This window comes from Lissotriton helveticus, chromosome 7 (assembly GCF_964261635.1).
Source record: "Lissotriton helveticus chromosome 7, aLisHel1.1, whole genome shotgun sequence".
NCBI lineage: Eukaryota > Metazoa > Chordata > Amphibia > Caudata > Salamandridae > Lissotriton > Lissotriton helveticus.
This window is the reverse complement of record NC_136068.1, coordinates 930,714,707-930,736,340: the sequence shown is the minus strand read 5'-3', so window position 1 is coordinate 930,736,340 and position 21,634 is coordinate 930,714,707. Positions and strand designations below refer to the sequence as shown.

The following is a 21,634-nucleotide window of genomic DNA, read 5'->3' as shown; positions in this document are numbered from 1 at the left end:
GACGACGTGGTCAACACGCCTGTAGGCCAGTGAAAGGCTGCCATCAAATATTATGCTAGGAGACGTATACGTCTTTATTGTGGCTAGTGGTGACCACAGCTATCAAGGTCAAATCAAACCATGATGCTAAAAGGGACGGAATTGTTCTTCCTTAGTTGCAAAATGAACTACAGTAGTTGGGTTTTGAGCGAGGTAACAGGATGGAGGGGCCCGTCTCCCAAGGAGTGGCAGGACATAGGATCAGTCGTAATGCAGAAATGCACGGCAGCATTTTTCTCCCTGTGGTCCAAATGACACGTGACATGCTTGCAGTCCAAGTGGCATTTTCAAGTTTTGTTTATCAATAACGTTTGTAAGAGGGTTACATAGCTAGTTCTATTCCAGCTTTTCTGGATGATGAGCATTAATCTTTTTCATCACTTTAGAGGAAATTCAATTGGCTGATTTGGCCCCACTTGGAAGATCCCCAAACCAACCAGCTGCATTCAGCACTTTTTCAGGGAAGACGTGCACAAGTTCTTCAAAAGCACTCTTCAAAACCTTATTGCTAATTCCTTTTGGCGGTCCACGTCTCCCTGCTCGAGTCAAAAGCATAACATCTACACCAAGAATATCTATCGCTTGAGCAACTGAGTGCAGCACAACCTCCAGGGATTTAACTGAAGGCAACGCTTCACACTGGCTCTTGTTAACTGTTGTCACACCCCATCTTTATGCTTGGCCTCCTCTCAGCTTGCGTCAGTAAATCTCTGTACTCCTTCTCACTAACTTATCTGCCACAGGAACCACAGCCAGTTCTTTCAAACCCACTCACAACTGCCAAAATGTAAACACAACAAAGAATCAGCTGCTACTAATTTTCTCTAAAAAGGCACATATTTCATTTTAACAAGTGATTCTGTAAATAGAACATACGCTGACTATATTTGTGTTTGAATCAACCCTCCCTCTGATACAAAATACTGACCGATACAAAAAACTGACCAATAGCCTGCGATCCATTCTTAAAACATATTTACCGCCCCACACAATGTCTGAAGTGGTTGATGGACCACTCACAGGGCAATAGTTCTACTTAAATAACCTCATAATTATATCTAGCCTCTTTTGGAATCATTGGAATAAAACCCACCGTCCATCAAGCATTCACAGCTATTTGCAAAACAGTGTTCCAAGCCCATTGGCTCCTTCATCTGTTGTGAAGTTGCGTATCTTACCCAGACATTATTACTACAACACAGGGGAATCAATTAAAGAACTTTTAACTTGGTCAAACACAGTTTGTGTTCATCTCCCCTCACAAATTCCACACCCTTGCACAGTAATTGACTTATTAGTTCTAGAACTTTAACAACATTTTCGAGACATTTACTCCAGCATTCGCAAAGTTCTGCAAATGACACCGGGTTGTCATTCAAATTCAGCGCCAGACCTTCTACCAACAACTCGCTCAAAACAATTTCTTAGTCTGATATTGTATTCCACAAGTAGATGCCATGATTTAACTGTGGGTACTTTTCTGCACACAATGCAATATTTTCTGTGAATTTCTGGCACATGCATCTTTCAAAACTCTCATGCGCGGTCCATCTTCTTTTGTAAAAATAGACGGCCACCCTTCAATTAATTTCCTCAAGAAACTGTCATTTTGAAGAGTTGAAACCTGGCCCTCAGAAAAACTGAAGACACCCAGGCATGGGCTAATAGCATCCACCCGTAATGGAAATCCAAAAGGCACGATGAAGAATGTCAAGAAGCCTGAGGCCCGCTATTTTTCAAAATGATGTTAGGCTGATCTTAATCCTAAGAGACAAAACACCGTCACTTTTAACATAGTTGCTTGCATTCATTGTTGGTGACGGATGCTTAACCATAACAATATTCCCTTCCAAAGCCCCGAGGCCAGACCACAAATACAAATGTCTGCCATCTTTTTCAGCCTTCGGTTGAAAAACCCATCTGATTCTTCAAAATTGTCTTCAGGACCGAGTTCTTACAACATGTTTTGGAGACTTTGCATGACATTAATGGTAAACACCCCTCACCCCTGCTTGACACGAATAGTGCTCTCTTGCAAACATTTTCTATGAGCATATCCCTTTAACCCATCAAATGTTTTACAAATAATCCTGTGAATTCATGACAAATCTGTAATTTCATATCATTATGAAAATACCATGTAATTGGTCCTGCCCAAAGGAGCTTAACAATATTCAGAATTTGTAGGACTCCTTCCACCTGTGTAAATCCCAAACCTTACCATAGGATTCAAATGGAACACTTTAAGCAACTGAGTTAACATCCTAAAACAATAGAGAGAATTTCTAAAGATCGGTAACTCTTCGTCAAAGCATTCGGAGGCACACAAAAAAACATGCACGCGCCCACACACAAAGTGTAGGTCTTAAAATGGCTAGTTATGCTGAATTTGTACACCCTTTATGTGAGGTCATCATGCAATTTGTGGCAGGATTCAGACAACACTTTTAGTGTCATATATATCCATACAATAGTTTGAAACTTTATTTCTTCTCTGTTGCTTGGGTTTAGACGGACGCTGGAGTTATGACGAACAGAAATGTGAAGAATATTTGAGGAGATTCCACAACTAACACTGTCCCTAGCACTGGAGCCTCACCTAAAAGACCATCAAGGGAGACTTCAGAACAGAGAACCTCATGACACAGTTTTGTTTACAGAGAAAGAACAACAGTATATCAAAATAAAATAACAAAGGTTGCTTAAACATACAAAACAATATTGAAACAAAAACAGGACATATGAATCAGAAAAACTCCTTATGTATCACATTTTCTTCCCTTAAAAGAAGAAACAAAATAAACAAAGTGCTGGAAAAACCTGCAGTTGAAAACTTCTATAAATGACGATTATATAGATATTCTCTAAATACCTTTTTATTTTTATTTTCGCCAATCACAATTCTCTTTTCATCATCAGTGTTTTAGGTGTCACCATTAGTTGTCACGCTATTTTCAATGTTGCTGTTATTCACAGCAACTTTACTTTCCATACCTGCACACAGAGCAGATTCAGGCACCTCTGCAGAAAGAATCTCTTCAATGATGTGACTTGAGACGTCTAAATCCAGATGCAATTCATCAAAACACATTGTATCAGAAGTATCATATTCATACACAATTTTGTCAACATAATCAATTGGACCAACTCTGATCTCCCATCTCTTGTATGACAATTGTACATCCTTCAAAAATCTGCCTGTTTTGTGTCACTGAACTTGGACCATCCTTTTTAATCCAACCAGGATTTTTCACCCTTTACTAGCATTGATTAGCACCCCCTTGGCAAGTATGAGTTTCTCATGGTACCTCTTTTGTTACAATTCCTCTACCCTGCTCTACACCATTTTCAAATATACGTCCATCAACTTAGGCACACATATTTCGATATAGGTTTGACATTGGACATCAAGCTCTCAACTGGAATAGATCACTCCAGTTCTAAAATGTAGTGTAACGTTATAAGTGGAAAAAAATCAAAAGCATTTATCACTTTTTATCCGCAATCTACCACAGTTTGGATGTCGTCTGTGCTAATCTTATTGTCAAACACGTTTTGTGGAAACTCTTCATAGCAGAAGTCACAAGCTGGACTCTGCTGTCAATAACAATACTTCCAGAACCAAAATATCCAACAAAACAATTGCCAGACACATAGTTGCCGAGGTACTCACAAATACACCTTTAACAGTCTGGAAAATATTAGCCAGTACAATCAAATGTTTCACATCTAGAGGAAAGAACGCTCAGAGAATGCATGATAAAGGTCTATAAACTAGCCCAGCAGCGGTTTCCTCTCTGCTATTGTTTCGTTGTCCCTAGGTGCTCCCTTGGGCTTTTTAATTTTGCCAGATTCTGTGCTCCCTCAATCACCAGGGACAAATAAACATCGGACCCAGTGCTTCTGAGATGCCCCATTCGAAGTACTTTGCGTATTGGGGGCTCTGATTTCTTCCTCTCAAAATAAAGTCTGGAGGGGTATCTCCTTAATCTCTTTACAGGCTCTAGAAACTGGCAAAAGATTATGATTTGGGGGCATCCAGGAGCTACTAGCATCCCACTAAAAATGAAGTCCAGTGCCTTGAGGGGCATTTTGGTTATGTGCTTGTGTATGTGTTTTATCAAAAACATCAGCAGAACATTTTCTGTTGTTAGTGTTGGTGTAACCACTATTGGAAATTATAAGACATGACACATTAAAGGATTTGAAAACATTACAGGTGCATCTTTAATAAGTGATGCCCACACATTTTCCCAAACATTTACATAGTGTAAGGACAACAGAGGATGGGAGCTGCTGACATAAGACCGACAGACAGACAGAACAAGGACGGCTGCATTCCTCGCATCCCTTTTGTTTACATACTGTGGTCCATTCTGGTAAACTTGCCAATCCCAGGCTCCATTATGAGGAAGGAGGAAGTGAATTCTTCTGGTTTGTTGGTAATTTAATTAATAAGGATGGACCGACTGTAATTGTCAAAGGCTGCTGCCCACCCGCCTGGCTTTGACATTATGACCCGGAGCCGCCCTGCAGCTCACCCGACATTGGTTGGACTGAGGATCTCCACGGACCTTGCAGCCCAATGGCCTTTCCAGAGAATGGAGCGAGCATTCCGTAAACTTCCTCTTGGTTATAACAAAGGCCATGGGCTGGTGAAGGGCTTCGGGTGTGAGCTCTTACTACGGATTAATGTAAGTCCTGAGCAAACCCAAGGATTCCTAGGAAAAGGAAGAGAGCCAGAGGCCGCTGTACCCCTCACCCGGAGACAGAGGTGTGTTGTAGGAGATTCCACCTCAGTGACTGACTGCACTTGTGTACACCAACTGGACCCTTTAAGCCCCTTACCAGAGATAGAGGCAGGGTGCCTGAGTGACTGCTACATGTGCAGGGGAGATGGCAGTGACTCTGCATAGTGAGCACACCTTTTTATGAGCTCCCATGTATTATTTTTAATGCTTTCTTTTTCTGGATCAACCATGTTTGCTTGCCAAGCACAACCCTTTCTAACTTGCTAGCTTAGCAAAAGAGAATTGTGGGTCTGTTGTAAGCCTTGTGCACTCTCAGGAAACCTACAAGGTCAGCATAACATAACTGTGCACTTATGTACAGACACAAACCTTGAAGCACTGTAGCATAATAACAGAGAAAGCATAAACAAACAAGAAATGCTGTGTATAGTATTTTTATAATTTCTTTATTTACTGAAGCCCACAAGCCTATATAAACTGTTCCAAGGCACACTAACAGACATTCATATGCGGGACATGCTACTGCCTTGCACTCTAGATGGTTTTTAGGATCATGTTAAATTTTGTCGGTTTAATCAGTATTCATGGTTGCGTGAATGAAATCACCAAAATGCAAGCCAAACAACTTATCAAATCAATTGCATCATGATAATGAGAATACTATTTCTATGTATTGTCTAAGATAGAAGCAATGATCATGAAAAATATCAGAAATGAGTCACCTCATTTCTGGTATATCACAGTGACCTTTGTGTCAAACATCAGCTTGATGTCTGAACAAGCAATTTCCAGATCACAAGCCAATGCACACAGCAGAGCTCTTTATTCTTGGCTTTAAAATCCCCATGAATTTTCAATGTTCTGCCAGCATCGGTCTTCCACCTACCTCAACAAAAATAATAAATTACCATATTTACAGTTTAGCAGATGGAATTCCATCAAAACTTGACAGATATCATGTCTGCTCTATTATATAGGCTATAATGCACTCGTTATATGGCGGATTAGACACCAGTCATCTTTATGATAGAGTATCCTGTCTGCCAAACTCTAAATCAGGGCAACGCATCTACATTCACAAAAGCAATTGAAGACAGACACTTGTGCTAATATGCGGCGCTGAAACCGGAATGCCATTTTGGAAGGTATTCTGGCAAACCTTTCAATGTGAAGTTCAATTCCACTGATTGGCTAAGTGCAGAGACAAGAAAATTTGAACACACTTCCCCAATTCTGAGGGATCCACATTAGATTCCTTTGCAGCCAAGGATAGCTTTTAAAGTCAACTGCACTGCTTTCAAAGGACTTCGCTTGGGTAGTCCAAGCTATCTAGCAGAGCTCCTAACAATCTCAGGAGGCAGAATAGATTCTAGGAGGGAACTCACTCTCCAACTGGAAACACTGATACTCAGGAAGATCCATGCTCCTAGGCAATGATTCTCTGGGGCAGCTGTGACCATGTGTAACCCCCTGCTAATTCAGCTGAGAACATCCCTGGTGTCTTGTCATTTAAAAAAAGGCTATGCACCTTTTCTAGATGTACCTAGGAGGAAGAGGCAACGGTGCGGGAAGTTCATTCACTCCGAAAAGGCGGCCCACAACAGACTCCTAACAGACAGCCTCTTGTCTAGCAGTGGTCGAGCCACTGAAAGCTTGAGCCAGGCTTGAGCCAAAAGCATGGCTTTGGCTCAACATGAGATCATGTTGGAACCTCAAGCTCACACTAGGCGAGATTTAAAGTAGTTTCTGCCTGCCACTCTCCCTCTACCCAGGATGTGGCCATAACTTACAAATTTGGAACTGGGGAACCTGGTTCCTGTCTTTGTGTTGGCTCAAAATCCTGTTCAGGGGTGGGGGAATCATATCGCCCGACGCCCGAACCAAGTTGTTTTTATCGGTGGGCAAGAAGATTTAATGTCTATTTCGTCCGACGGACAAGTAGACATTAAATCACATAAATAAGACAGGCTGTGAGCACTCTGGGGCTCACAGCCAATCAGATAAGCGTGCCGGAAGCCTTTGGAGGCTTCTGATTGGCTAGCAGCCCATAACTGGGCTCTAGACCGTGATTGGCTTAGGGAGTGAAAACGTCACTCAGACTCAGCAAGCAGGAGTTTGTGGCCGCCGCGAGGCAATACATTAAGGTAAAATAGGCACTGCCATAATGCCCGCCATAGCACTTGTAGAGTGTTCAAAAGGTTTAGATTTTGCTCAGCTTGCAGATCGCTCTGTAATTAGAATAGAACTGGTGCGCACGCCTGCTGTGAGAGACCGTGTATAATGCAGTGTCCTTATGGTTCCAGAAAGCGCGGGCTCTCATCGCTGCTATTGGAGCGTGAGACAGCATAAAACGTGGGGGCGCTGAAGCAGAGGGCCCAGTAAAGCAGCTTCGCAGTACGGGGAATCCGAAATAAGAGGTAACTTGACCCGGCCTGATTAAGGACCTGTCTGTGGGCCTCAGAGAGACTGCCGATCGATAGGGCCGGAGACAACAGAGTATTGAAAACAAGCTGCAAGCCGAATTAGCTGGGAGCCGTATCTCACTGTCCAAGAGAACAGTCACTGTCCCTTTACCACAGCAACGCTAACTTCAACTTACTCCACACACTGTGGCACTATCAAGCGTCCCTAACCATCCAAGGGTTCCGAAAATCAGATGACATTCTGCCCCCCCCCTTTTTTACACGAGGCCCCGAAAGTCGCAGGACCCTGCCGCCGCCACTAACTAGTCCTACTGTCCCATGGGCACCCAGAGATCAGTGCTGCCGCCGGCTTCCTATCCTCGTTGCTTCGGGGTTGAGTGAGCGAGAGCAGACTGCGGGGGTTTGAAGGGAGAGTGGGCGAGGCGCTAGCAGACTACTATAAACATGATCACTGCTTTCCACTTCCAGAGAAGCCCGCCAAAGGATCCGGGTACCACTGCATTTGCATCAAACACAGTAAGGTGGGGAGTCTGATCTGCCTTACGAGCCATCAGCTCTTCACGCTGCTGCCTCGGTCTTGGTTCGGGTAGGACGGTTCCATTTGTGTGCTTTGAGGCAGCAGCCCTACCTCCTGTCCCCCCAAACACCTTCCACCTACCTTCCCGTTACTGCCGACCTGTAAGATGATGATGATGAAGTGCACGAGCATGTCCAAAAGCTACCTGTAGACTGCAGCTAGCTAACGCCTCCATGGTTGTGTGCACGCCAGGGGGTGAAGTGGGGCGACCGTCACCTATTTTCTAAGGAGCAAGTCACTGAAATAGAGAAACAACCAAAAGCAAGCGGGGGGGGCGGGAGTGTGTATACCCTAAGCTAAATTAATCTGATGTATTTGGTTAATGTAAGGGAGGGGGCGAGGAAGCAGGGTGGATATTGCTCTTCAAAGATTAAAAGATTATCGGGTTTCAAGCCTGGCCTGATCAAGAACCCACTGAGTCCCTGTTATTGGGGCCCAGTCACTGCCTGTTTACTAGTACGGCTTTTGACCTTTTACCAAATCCTCCCAGAACTAACTACGCTGGCTGTTTGTGGTTTTTTGAATATTCACATATATCACTTTCGGCCTTGCATTTCAAATTCACTGTGCCCCTGCCACCCCAGTGCCACCCCCTCTCCCCGTTTTGTGCTGTTGACAACAGATCAGGAACGAGTGTCTTTGTTTCCCATGATGTTCGGCGTAAGTGCTCTAGCTCCGGGAGCCCCTGAATTCAGTTAACTCCACACCTGAAGTTCCAACAGATGTGCCCAAACGCTACTATAGGAGCCGTGCTGTAAATCGTGCAAACAGAGCACGTTTCCATTGCTGTGCAGAGAGCAGATTAGAACTCCCTTTCACACTAGATGTGTGACACAGAATTGCCATATAGGGCAATTTCCTTCACAAATGGGGGATATCTTTCCCATAATTCAGCCCGTTGTGTGCATTTCTTTTAAGCTGCCACGGCGCTACAGTTTCTTTCTTGAGCTGCCAGGCTTGCTTAACTGCTAACTAAAGGACACTGGATAATTAGGTAAAGAGGTTGTCCAGATTACACCACGTTGGTAAAGTGAGGACATGAGCTTGGATTAGAAGGCGCATTTTGGGACTCTACAACCTAAATGTCCCCTCTGCATAACACATTTGATTTCCTGTGCAGCTGTGCCAATTTAATAGTGCAGCGAAAAAAATGAATGTGTCCTTCTGTAAATGTAACTGGCGCTCCTGTAAAGCGCTCCAATACCTTCAGGTCGAGTTCGCGGTATATAAAACCCTAAAAAAAAAGCCATACTTTTATTAGCACTGAAAGTCTTATGCTAGCGTATTCATGCCACATTAAAATTCACATCGATCCATACGGTGAAGAAAAAGAATGTCCAGCTTCTTTTTTTTTTTTTTTTTTTTAAAAGCACCAAACACCACTTTAAAGTGCGTGCGCACTACCTACAGGGCAGGTGGCTGTGGGCACAGACCATCTGCTCGGAGCCTGGATCCCCCTTGAGAAGCAAGACATTCTTTCCCTCCTTTATTGTGCCCCAAGGTGAGACAACCGCACAGGGGGTCTGCATGAGGGACATTTCTGCAAGCCTCACCGCCCACGGGTATTTCCTCAATATCCTGCACACAGCAGCAGAAAAGGCGAAGCTTGACCCGGGCGAGAACAGGCAGCGCAATGGCTCTATTTCCATTTCAAAAGGTTGAAGCTGTTTTTTCCTCACCTTCTTATATGTTACTCAGTGGTGTGGTGAACCTCCCACCTCCGCCTCCCCCTCGCTCTGTCAGCTGGAAGAGGGAGCGAGGGCTGCTACTGGGCCCCACTCATCCTCAAAATAAAGAGCAATGAATTTTACAGTGCGTGAAGTGTAGCACTGTAATAAGTGTTGCTTGTGTGCCCCAAATAACTGAAATGTTAGGGGGGCCCAAGTTAGCTTCTAAGGGTAGACCAGAACTACATAGTGGAGCAGGAGCTCACTGGTTAGAGGAGGCAGACCTGGAAGCAGAGGTCAGCCCGGGACCAGGGTTCAATTCCCGGCTCGGCGGGGTCTTGAGTCCTAAAATGTCCATGGACTCGACAATTCTCGCTCCGGTGCCTACTCGATTCACGGGTTCACACTCTGCGACTCCGGGCAATAGCTTGCTTAATCTCCACAACGGCCCCTCGCGGCGGGATGCCTGGCTTTCACCTTGCGGATACCCTGCCGGGGTTATCTCACAGGGGAATACCAGGACGGGTTCCCTAAGCAAGCGCTTAGAAACCGCTTGGTGATTTGCGCTATATAAATTCCTGTACATTTACATTCACATTTACATTGCTACCTGTTTGCAACTTCTCACTCTGGCTGAGACCTGACTTGCTGTCTTAGGCATTCTCATTGTTCAGACATCTTTGACTTGTGTTTGATTAAAAATAATCATTAAAACTGCTCTATTCATCAGAATAACGTATCCCCGTCCAGTATACTAGTTAAGTCTTAAAATGACTTGACTAGTGAAATGGTGGTGAGAAAGATATGAAGGGTGCCATTAAAGAAGAGAACATGCTGATTTCACTTGGCAGCAGTACAAAAATCTGGTGGTTTGTTCAGTTGGTATGTGCTAGTTTATACATATGCAGAGCTCTGCCAATGAACACAACTAGAACACTCGGACAGTGCTTGTGTGAAACCGGGGGGCCTCCATTTAAATACTCATAGTTTGTGAAAGAGAACCTGGCTATTTGAAAGTTGGCTTCCATGCTTAAATGGTGTGATCTTAGGCAAATATTTTAATTAATCAAAACTAACTTTGTCTAAATAATCAAGAGAAACACTTTCAAATGCATGTGTTCAGAATATGAGCTGTCCAAAAACCCGTCTTTGAATTAATATAGACTAAAATGTTGCTCTACATTCTGGTCACATACAATGTTCACTTCTGCCGTGCCTCTCGGTTCACTAATGGCACTGTCATCAGTGCGGTACATCGTCCATTCTTCAAGAATGTCAAGACTGATGGCGCGGGCAAACCGATCATGAGGGTTCCGTTTTCTCCTTCTACAGATACATGGTTTAGTGAGATTCTAGATCCTTGGCAGGGCATGAAACATGCTTCTGTCTGTAGGCAAGCCAAAGGGAGTTCATTTTTAAATAGGAAAAAAAATATTTTCAAAACTTTTAGCCCCTCATTCCATAGGTGCATGCATTTATGGTGATGCATACACGTGTTTCTCTGTCAGCCCTTATGTTTGATGTATGGACGGGAGTAGGTGGGACAAGTGGATTTTACGGGACATGTAGATCTCAGTGGCATTTTGTCCTTTGGACAAGTAGAATATTTTGAAAATTCCACACCCCTGGATTATGGGCAATCACTTAATCTCCCAGTGCTTTAAAAATGAAGTGGCCTCCTGAAATGTAACTGGTGCTCATGTAAAATGCTTCCTCACCTACTGGCCGAGTTCTCACCATGTAAAACTCCAGAAATACATTGTGCTGACTATCTTAGGCGATGAGCCTAGGCTCAGGTCAGGACTAGCTGTGGGCCGTTTGTTTTCCTATCGCAGTTGGATCATATAGCCAAACCCAAGGCTACTGGAGTGTATGATTTAGGGTATAGTGGAAAATAAAATAATAAAGACAAAAGGAGAACATTAAAAAAGAAGGTGAAAAGGACTGAAAAAAGACAGCAGATAAAAAGAAGAAAAATTACAAAAAAAGAGTTTGTCCAGAGACACTGAGCAGAAAAAAGGAAAAGGACTGAAAGATTTACAAACACTTGAGTAAATATTAATATACACTGTAGCTTGCAGTTTAAAATACCTCATCAGTTTAGTAACAAAACTGCAATATACTCTGTTTGATCAGTAGGACACTGCTCTGAATCTGGATGAAATAATTCAATTGGCAGAATAATTAAGGTGTGGCGCGCATGGGACAGAGTCCTCTGTCCATTTCAGAAAAGTGCGGGCAAGGCCACTGAGTTATGTGCCAGTAGAGGGCCAAATTACGTGGCAGGGTTAAGTAAATTATGCAGCAAGAAAAGGTCAATCATGCGGCATAGTGCCACACATTTTGTAATTGTATTATTTAATCATTTGTAAACTTAATAACACTCTATGGGCATAGGTTACACCTTATTGGTACCAGTATAACATCCAAACATGAAACTAGAGCAACAGAAAGGTGCCCAGTCCAGCTTTGCAAATGGCCGTGCACTGCACAGTATCATGTCTCATCACATTTTTAATAACTTTTGGACTGTTTGTGCTGGAAACATTTTTTTTGTCAAAATCTGCAGATTATGCAAATGTTGATGGATTAGGTGGCAAATGGGGCAAATCTATAATTATGTGAAAATCCCTGCAGCTGCACAATTCCATAGTTCCAGTGGTCCTGACGATGGTAAATTCACATACTGTGCAAATCAGTTTGTGTATACTTACGCTCACAGATTCTCAATCCATTGAGAAAGATAACTTGTTTAATGCACCCACTGGAGAGATTTGCACAAATTACTTAATCTACCTATACAAAATAAAGGCGACCTTGCGTAATGTAACTGATGCTTATGGAAAGTGCTCCAATACCTGTGGGAAGAGTTTGCATCATATAAAAACTGCAGAAAAATGTACAAAGAGATAAAAGCAAAGTTTTAACATGAAATAGGAAAGAGCCATAGATACCCATTTAGTGGATTATATGGACAAAACGAAACCAGAAAACCAGGATAAATCGTGGCTTCTCTGCTTAAATTGTATGAGCTTAGGCAAATATTTTATTTCACCAAACTCCTTTTTCGTCATTATAATGAATGAAAACACTTCCAAATATGTGAACTCGGAATACCAGATGTACTAAAACATATTGGGTTTGATTTAATAGACAGTCATTTTAGTATATAATAATACGGGCCCTGTGCAGGGTTTACATGACAACAGTCTTGCCTTATTAGTTCACTAATGGCACTGCCACCAGGGTCGGCTGGATTGGCCCTAACTATTTTGGAATTTTTTATTAGTTGGGAAGAGCTAAAAAAAACCTTTAGGAATGACAAAGTGCTATCATCAGAGGGATATCATTTGAAGGTGTTTAGTGAAGCAGTGCACTGCTGAGAGATATGTGTCTCATATTTGTAACGTTTAATATCTGTACCATGAAAAAAGGAAGACGTTAGTGCATTTTCATGCAGGGAGTGTTGGGGAGAACGTAGTACAATTAATCCTAGGTGGCAGCAAGGTTCACTTGTCTTAATCATGTATCATTACAATGCAGAGCCTTGCATGACATTCTGACCCTCCATTGTTGTAATTCAAGTTTGTGATAACTAGGCCAGAGAAAATTTTAATTACGCTGGCATAGTTCCCATAATTTCGGGTTAAACTTGATACACACAGTTCACGAAATGACAACATAACATCACGCTGTGTAATTATGTACCATTCATAATAAAACTTTACAGTGAGTGCGTAGAAATAAAGCAAAGTGATAAAGCGCAAATGGCTCTTGCCATTAATATTTGAATTTTTTGTAAGTAAAATGCGAATGTGTTAGAAATTGACAAGAGGGCACATTTCGATCTACGTACAGTGTAGTGATAAAAGATGGAATTGCATTTCACATAAATATATGTACATTAGGGTACTTTTCCCAAAAGAACGCTGAAGCAAATTATGCGAATTTCGCAGACCCCTAGTGATAACCATCAATCATCATTTGTTCTACTTCAACCAAGAAATTCGAAAGTGATCAATCCGAGCTGCCCTGCTTCCAAATTGTGTGATCCTGGACAAATATTTTATTTCACAGACCCTCCTTTTTCTTCATTATCACATGTGAAAAACGGAAAGCACTATTAATGCCCATGTTGGAATATGGCACACAGCAAGAGGCACCACAGGTTAGATAGTAATGTCAGGAGAGCCGCAGGGTCCTCAAAAAATCAAATACATCACAAAACTTAGAGTAGCATAAAAATAAGGGAGACCTTGGCCAACCTGAGACATGCATCATAGAGTTCTGCTGACATCATGAACCACATGGCAAAGGATGAGTGCTTTGTATGATGTCACCTGAGCCAGAGATGGCAACGCAGGACCACAACCTTCTCGTTTTATATTTGCTACTACAAGTTCATTTTGCTTTAGTTAGATTGAAAAATCTGTTTTTTCAATAAGCAACTAATAGTAGGCACTAACTACAATTACAACATTTAGGATTACATTAATTGATATAATGCTAATAAAACAATGGACATTGGTATATGGGTTTGAGCAATTCGGTGGCTGCTGCATTTACCGCATATTATGGGTTTACTGCATTGGCCACTTAATTTGCATATTTCACAAAAATAGGTTTCAGGCCCAATTGAGTGAGACTAATATAATAGTGCCAGAGAATATGCTACACAATTTGCACTTTTCCTACAACATCTAGGTAACCCTGCAAAATAATCTGGCCCTTCATGCCACTAAATCCTAGAAGCTCTGACAATGGTAAATCAGTGGTTTAGGACTGTCATTATGACCATGAAATCCATAGATCACAGGGAATAAGGACAACATCACAGGTTACCGACATCAGTGTATGGAGCCCCTCCCATAATCCTTGAGAATTCATCATGAATCCTTATGTACACATAATCCCTGGTCCACCAAGCCTTTGAAAAATGGCAGAAATTGAAAAGTGCAAACTATTTGTATAATGTCCTTATATGAATGCTCAGAGGAGGATGAAAATGAATTAGGCTGAAACATGCCAACTGAATTAGAAAGCACATAAATAATTAAACAGTGGTTGGAAACGTGAACTTTAATTGAATAATAAAAGAAGCTAAGAATCACTTGATTTAATACGGACCTCTGATTGAAAATTGATAAAGACAAATATTACTTATGATTGTGTGTTGTCCTTAAGATCTAGATTCAGGCACAGGACTTGCAGTAGATCTCGCATTCACACTGAATTTCACAACAAGACCACGTGGCTCAACCAGGAAATCCCAATACAGTACACAAATTGCAAGAACCACTTTAAAACCCTAAAAACCATTATTGAAAAAACGATATAAATACTAAGCCTGTTACGCATCCACATACCAATGGAGGTAAAATGGTTTCACTTGAAAGCAGCTCCAATAATATATGTGATCAATTATGGTGTACATATAAGTAAAATTATTCTTATGTGTCTGGCAATGTTCACAGATGTAAATTGAATGAAATATAAATGAGGCTAGTAGATAATAGTTTGTGAAAAAAATTATCTCAGGTATCCATAATAGATGCAGGAAAACAAAGTGTGACAAATCATGCCCACGGGTTAATAGTAAATAGAATGGACTTAGTATGACAAGAAAGTAACTAAACTAAGGAGTACAACCAAGAAAACCAAGTTTTGCTGCACTCAGAAATAAACATTCACACCTGTGCCAAAGCCAAATTGACATGATGTAGATGTCTGCAATTATAGACAGATTTTTTTGGGCTGTTGAAGCTGATATTTCTCAACTTGATCACTTTGTTCTTTAGAAATACCATTAACTCAGAAGAACTAATCACTTCAAGACAATCCCGATTGTCAACATCTAAAGGATATTTGTGTGCAAGCTATATTTCTGCCTTTCAGGTGTATTATAATTAATACTTAAGGGTACCTGTGCTGAAAGGTTCTGACCCTGTTGGACCTCCATCTACACTGGGGATTGCATTTCCCTCCTCCCACGGCCCCAGTTTGCTGAGTGTAGGGGCTCCCTGCACAGGCTGAAAAGTTCCTGTGCAATCTGGCGTGTGGGTGACTGTGCTGAAACGTTCTGGGGTACCTGACCCTGTTGGACCTCCATACACGCTGGGCACTGCATTTCCCTTCTCCCACAGAGCCAGGAGGCTCACCTGCAGTGTGTTGAGCTGAGGGGGGTGGCCTCTTCCACTGGCTGAAAAGCTCCTGTGCAATCCCGTTATGCAGGATCCAGGTGCGCCACACCCGGGCCAAAGGTGCCGTTCTGCACCCTTCAGAGCCAGGAAGAGGCGGGCAGGGCCACCCCCCACCCTGGTTTTGGTTATCGCGGTCCTGTTGCTAAAACGTCCTGAGACCAATCACCCTGCCTCCTAAGGTACTATTTGAAACGTGGCCTGGCTGGTAGAACTAAATATTTCCCTGGTGTGTGGGGAATAACACGAGGGCCCCATTAGACTAGCTCCCGGTAGGCGGCAAGTTGGACATTGTCCCGCTAACTACCTTCGCTCTAATCAGAACAGTTTTGTCAGTGCCCACAACAAAGTTCTGCTATATTTGTGATTGGTGACTATTCAGGGTAGACTCGTTTGTACACAAGGGCGAGTGGAGGAGGGGGAATGTATTACCGCCAGGTTTGATGTGTTTTGGTCTATCTACCACAGGGTTCCCTGGGGGGTCCTATGTTTTTTATGGGGCTGTAATGGGGAGGGGCTGTGCTGTATTAACAGCTCAGTAATGGGGAAGAGGAAAGCTCCTGTGGTTACGTCACCATCGCCACCCCCCACATCAAAGGTATTCTAACTCAGGCAGTATCAGTGGTGTCGAAAGAAATTGAGTTAGTAAGGAGATTATTGCTATCTAGGTGCAGCCTGCCTAAGACCCCACCTTAGCATGCTTCGCCCGCAGACGTTTCCTCAAGAGTGGATGGGTTGGGTGCCATGGGTTCTGGGGCCTAGAGAGTGAGTAGGGAAGGGTTCAGGTGGGCTTTCTAGAAACCAGAAGGTTGTCATCTGGAGGGCATGAGGGGGGGAAGGCTTAGGGGCTCTGACTCAATTTCTCCATGTCCCATGAGTGCGAGCTGCAAACGATGGAAACAGGGGGCGTTTACGAAGTCATGGAGCCCTGGGTTCCATGAAGTCTCCATGTCTGATTCTAATTTACCTCGACCTGGAGGAGTGGAACCACTGAGTCTCTGAGCTTACAGTGGGCTTAAATGCTAAATTAGAACTGTTATGGGTAGGTTAAATGCCATCGAGACTAAAGTGGCAGAAATTCTGCCTCAACTTAATGAAGGGAGGGACATGCTAACAAGGCAGCCTATTTCCTTGGAGCCAACTGTTTTGACAGCCCGTGCTGAGGTGGGCAGTACATCCTCCAGTTATGGTTAATCTGGTAACTCAACTGGTTCCACCAGGCCCAGGAGGGAACCCAAGGACATACCCAGGCAATTTCTGACCCAAGCCGCCTCTACAATGGAGAGCCCACACATAGCCACAGCCTCACCTTGTTTATAAAGCACTGGGGATATACTTAATTTGTCCCCTTAGGCTACCCCTTATGTTGTGGTCTTGGGAAATGTTCCACTCGATCAAACCCGGCACCAGAGTTCTTTCAGGAGTTAAAACAGACCAACAAAATTCAAGCCGCTAAAAACAAATTTTGAAGGCAACTAGTCCAGGTTATGCAATGTACTCCTGCCTTCTCCGTGCATGCTGAACTTGGAATTAGGTTCCTTGCCGGCAGAGTTGCTCTTAGTCCTCTCCTCTGCTGGATAAAGTTTTGCACCAGGGAGGATCTTAAGCTCAATACAGTTACCCTCTCAGACTCTTTGTCCCTGGAGGATGCACTCAAAATACCCTGGTTAGCCCATATTAAGGCTGCAATTGCCACACTTGAGAGGTCAGATGCCTTTTTGACTCCCCACTCTTTGGTGGCCCGTGACCTGCTTTCCATAAAAGAGTTGTATTTTGAGCAGACATCATCACTTACAGAAGGGGTTTAATTGATGCATCCCTTACTGATGGGACACTGGCTCCTTGAGTCCTGGTGTCTAGTAGGCGTGTCCGGTTTTATCTTAGTCAGGTTTCATTTTTAATCAACTACACCATCTCTTGCCCACACCCTGTGATTGAGTCCACTCTGGTAATGCAGCTGCTAAAATAGACCCCCGAAGGATACCCTACATTTTGTAAGTTTTGCAGTTACTATAGTTGGCCCAGAAAGCAATTCCTGACTCCATCGTTGAAGACACTGAACTTTACTCAAGTACGACCCGCTTTATGTACTTATAACTGCTCCAGGAGGAACATGTCTTATTTTCTGTGGTTAGTTATTTACGTGCAGCTTTGGCATCCAGGAGCTCAAGGCTGGACTGAGTATCATATGTATGTATTAGGTGCTTCCTTGGCTCTAAAGCCTGTATTTATGTACATGTATAATGTTTGTGTGGTTTTATGGCTATATATTTTTTCTTTTATGGTTGCTTGTACAAGCAAATAAAGATTTTACTATTACTACTCAGTGTAAAGTACTGGCAAATTAGTTTTTCCCGTTATTTACAACAAACAATACATACACCAGGTGTATGTATCATGCTTTTTAAACCAAGCCAAATCAATATATCACAAAATAAATAAACTTACTTGAATAAATGATTGGTCCTCTTTAGTCATACTCAAAAAATCTTCAATGAGGAGAGGTTCTTCTTTATTACAATTCTGATTTTCTGACAGAGTATTCGAGAGGCTTGAATTAGGGAACGGAAATTGGCTATTGCCAGAATTGGCTGTTAAACAGGCTTCATGAGAATAAGTCTGTAGAAAAGCTCTGACTCCATCAATGCCTACAAACTGAGTGGCAGGAAGTGACTTGAAGTTAATCCTGGAGGAATCACAAAGCTGAGATTCTCTCCACTGGTGGAGCCTAATAGCCAAAAGAAGAACAATCAGGAAAAGGAACAAGAATGAAACAACAGCAACAGCGATTACTAAATACAGTGTTAAATTAGACTCCATGTCTGTGGCAGCTGAAGGTCTACTTATATCATGAAGCATTTCCGACATATTGTCTGCCAACACTATGGTGACTGTAACTGATGAAGATAGAGCAGCAATTCCATTGTCCTTCACTAAGACTACTAGGAATTGTTTTATGGCATCTTTTTCCATAATAGTTCGGGCTGTCCTAATTTCTCCTGTGTGAAGACCAACAGTAAACAGTCCCTGGTCTGTGGACCGTAGCAGATGATAGGAGAGCCAAGAATTCTGCCCAGAATCAGCATCAACTGCTACGACCTTCGTGATCAGATAACCTGGTTGAGAGGAGCGAGGAGTCATTTCCACTCCAGAGCTACCATCAGTTGGTGTTGATGGGTATAAAATTTCAGGAGTGTTGTCATTCTCATCCAGTATAAAGAATGTGACAGTGACATTACTCATTAAACACGGAGAACCGCTATCTTGAGCCTTCACTTGAATGTGAAATTCTTTGAACTCTTCAAAGTCAATGGATTGAAGCACATAAATGACTCCAGATTCAGAATTTATGGACACATAAGATGAAAGTGGATTAACTCCGATTTGTTCATCAATGATAGAGTAACTGATTTTGGCATTTCCCCCCCAATCCAAGTCTGTTGCTTTGGCAGTATAAATGGATGTTCCTGTAGAAATGTTTTCCTTTATGTATGCATGGAATGACATTTGCTGAAATACTGGCGGGTTATCATTTTCATCTGTAATCAGAAGGTTTATGCTTTTGGTTTTAGACAATGGGGGAGTTCCACTGTCTGTGGCTGTAATGGTTATATTATATTGCGGGGTCTGCTCTCTGTCCAACAAACCATCTGTTACCAAACTGTAATAGCTTCCAATCGACTTCTTTAAATGAAAGGGGAGGTGAGAAGGCAGGGAACAAGAAAAATGTCCATGGACTCCCGAGTCCCTGTCATATACCTGCAGTAGAGCAATGACTGTTCCAGATGGACTATTTTCAGAAACGTATTTGAGCACAGAGGAAAACATAATCTCTGGGCTGTTATCATTCACATTAAGGACTTCTATTAAAACCTCACAGAGCGAGGACAGGCTCCCATCACTTCCTCTGACTTCAAATTCATAAAATTCTGATTCCTCATAATCTAGATTTTCAATCAAAGATATTTCTCCAGTTTTTGGATCGAGTTTAAATTTTTGTAAAACAGGCTCCTGCAGTTTGTTGAAAGAATATATTACATCTGCGCTTGCTCCCTGGTCAACATCAACAGATCTGACGCTGCCCACAACAGTACCCTTGGCTGTGTTTTCGGGCACACTGATCCTATAGACAGACTGATTGAAAACTGGAGCATTGTCGTTCACATCCTGTACATTGATCTGTATCTGCATGGTGCCTGATCTGACCGGATCTCCTCCATCTGTGGCTGTGAGGATCAAGCTGTGAACTTCCTGTTCCTCCCGGTCCAGTGATTTCTGAAGAACGAGTTCTGCATATCTTATTCCATTGGTTCTACTTTTTATATCCAGATTAAAGTGCTTATTGTCACTGAGCTGATAGTTCTGAAGAGCATAAATCCCAACATCTGCATCGTGCGCCTCGGGCAGCACATAGCGGGTTAACGGTAGTGTGCTTTCAAGGATCAATAGTTGTATTTGGTCATCAATAAACGTGGGCGAATTATCATTAATATCTTGAATTTCTATTTCAACTGCATACACTTTCATAAATGTTTCAGAAATAATTTCTACATTTAAAGAGCAGTGAACCTCGCGTCCACACAGGGTTTCTCTGTCAATCCTTTCATTGACATTTAAATGTCCTTTGTTTACATTGAGAATAAAATACTGCTTCCTACCTCTTGACACAATCCGGGCTCCTCCCTCTGATAACTCCTTTGTATCCATCCCCAGATCCAGAGCCACATTCCCAACAAAAGAGCCTTTCCTCATCTCCTCGGGAATGGAATAACGCAGCTGAGCGGAAGCGGCTCCACAGACTGTCAGCAGAGCAACAAGAAGCAGCAGAGGAGCCCCGGAGTAACAGCGCCTCGATGCCAGAGCCTCTGAGTAACAGCGCCTCGATGCCTGAGCCCCGGAGTAACAGCGCCTCGATGCCTGAGCCTTGGAGTAACAGCGCCTCGACGCCTGAGCCATGGAGTAACAGCGCCTCGGTGTCTGAGCCCCGGAGTAACAGCCTCCCGGTGCCAGGTGCCTGCAGTAACATTGTCTATTTCTCGCCGTCTCTGACATTTCACCAAATTGAGTTTCCAATGTTAGACTTCGGTGTGCTCTGAAAATAAGGTCGGCTGCGGAGTTGATGGAGCGGGTGCCGTCGCTGGTCTCCTTTGATACAAGTCTGTATGTTCGTAGACTGCCTGAGATTCTTTGCTGTATTCGTACCACGTGATCTGCTGCTGCGCCCCTTGCATTTTTCTGGCTGGTGAACAGTGGCACCCAGCGTCCTAGCTGACAACTGCAGCACAACCGGGTGCTTCTTACAAACAATTTTGCAAACGCTGCCTCTGAACCCGCTGATAATTTCGGCGTGCGTAAAATCAAAAGTGCCCCATTTGTCGAAGTAGTATTGAGGAGTAGAGGTTGGGCGGATGGCCCTCTTTTACCATCTTCAGCCGAACCTATGCAACAGCTCTTATTTTAGAACAAATTGCAGTGTTCAAATGGAGTCTACTGTTGAGCAACAGGTTACTTCCTTCCAACGGAGCCCTCAATACCATTGTATCCAACAACTGCACCCACGGTGATCTCAAGTAGGCGCGCAATAGACCTTAGAAACGCATCCCCCTTTATGCCGGGGTCAAGCCAGTGCCCCACCCTCACCCCCCACCCGACGAGTATTCATCGCGTTTACAAAACAGAATGCGCGACCCTCATGGTTTTAGGACAAACGTTTGGAAAAGTGATCCATGCCCCGACACAGGCATTAGCAGTTCAAGAACTAGGACCGCTAAATTTCCAAGAGAAAAATACCGTCCATTAGGCATTGTTTTAAGAGTCTGAAGGGACTGGATGAAATACTGAATAAGAGTGTTTACAACATCGTATGTTTTCATTTGTAACAATTGTCTGCCTTTAGGTATTTTAATTATTAGCTATATAAAAGTACCGCAGCTTTGAATCACATTTAAAAATATTTGCTATTTATACTTCTGGTTTGAAG

The 21,634-nt window shown here is 43.0% G+C and overlaps 2 protein-coding genes across 8 annotated transcripts in view; both read right to left on the bottom strand.

Moving 5' to 3' along the window:
• LOC144769402 (protocadherin gamma-C3-like) overlaps positions 1-21,634 on the bottom strand; it is a 917,178-nt gene that overhangs the window by 570,431 nt on the left and 325,113 nt on the right. The window lies entirely within an intron of this gene.
• On the bottom strand, positions 2,963-20,610 carry LOC144767194 (protocadherin gamma-A6-like). The gene is made up of 2 exons (XM_078650752.1): positions 18,103-20,610; positions 2,963-3,202 (listed from the first exon to the last, which is right to left on the bottom strand). Exons 1-2 carry the CDS (start codon positions 20,608-20,610, stop codon positions 2,963-2,965), a joined length of 2,748 nt encoding a protein of 915 aa, XP_078506878.1.

Coding starts and splice junctions, on each gene's coding strand:
- LOC144767194 (XM_078650752.1), bottom strand. CDS start 20,610: ATGGCTCAGGCGTCGAGGCGCTGTTACTCCAAGGCTCAGGCATCGAGG. Junction 3,203..18,102: donor AGGACCAATCATTTATTCAA/GTAAGTTTATTT, acceptor TTGTCATACAAG/AGATGGGAGATCAGAGTTGG.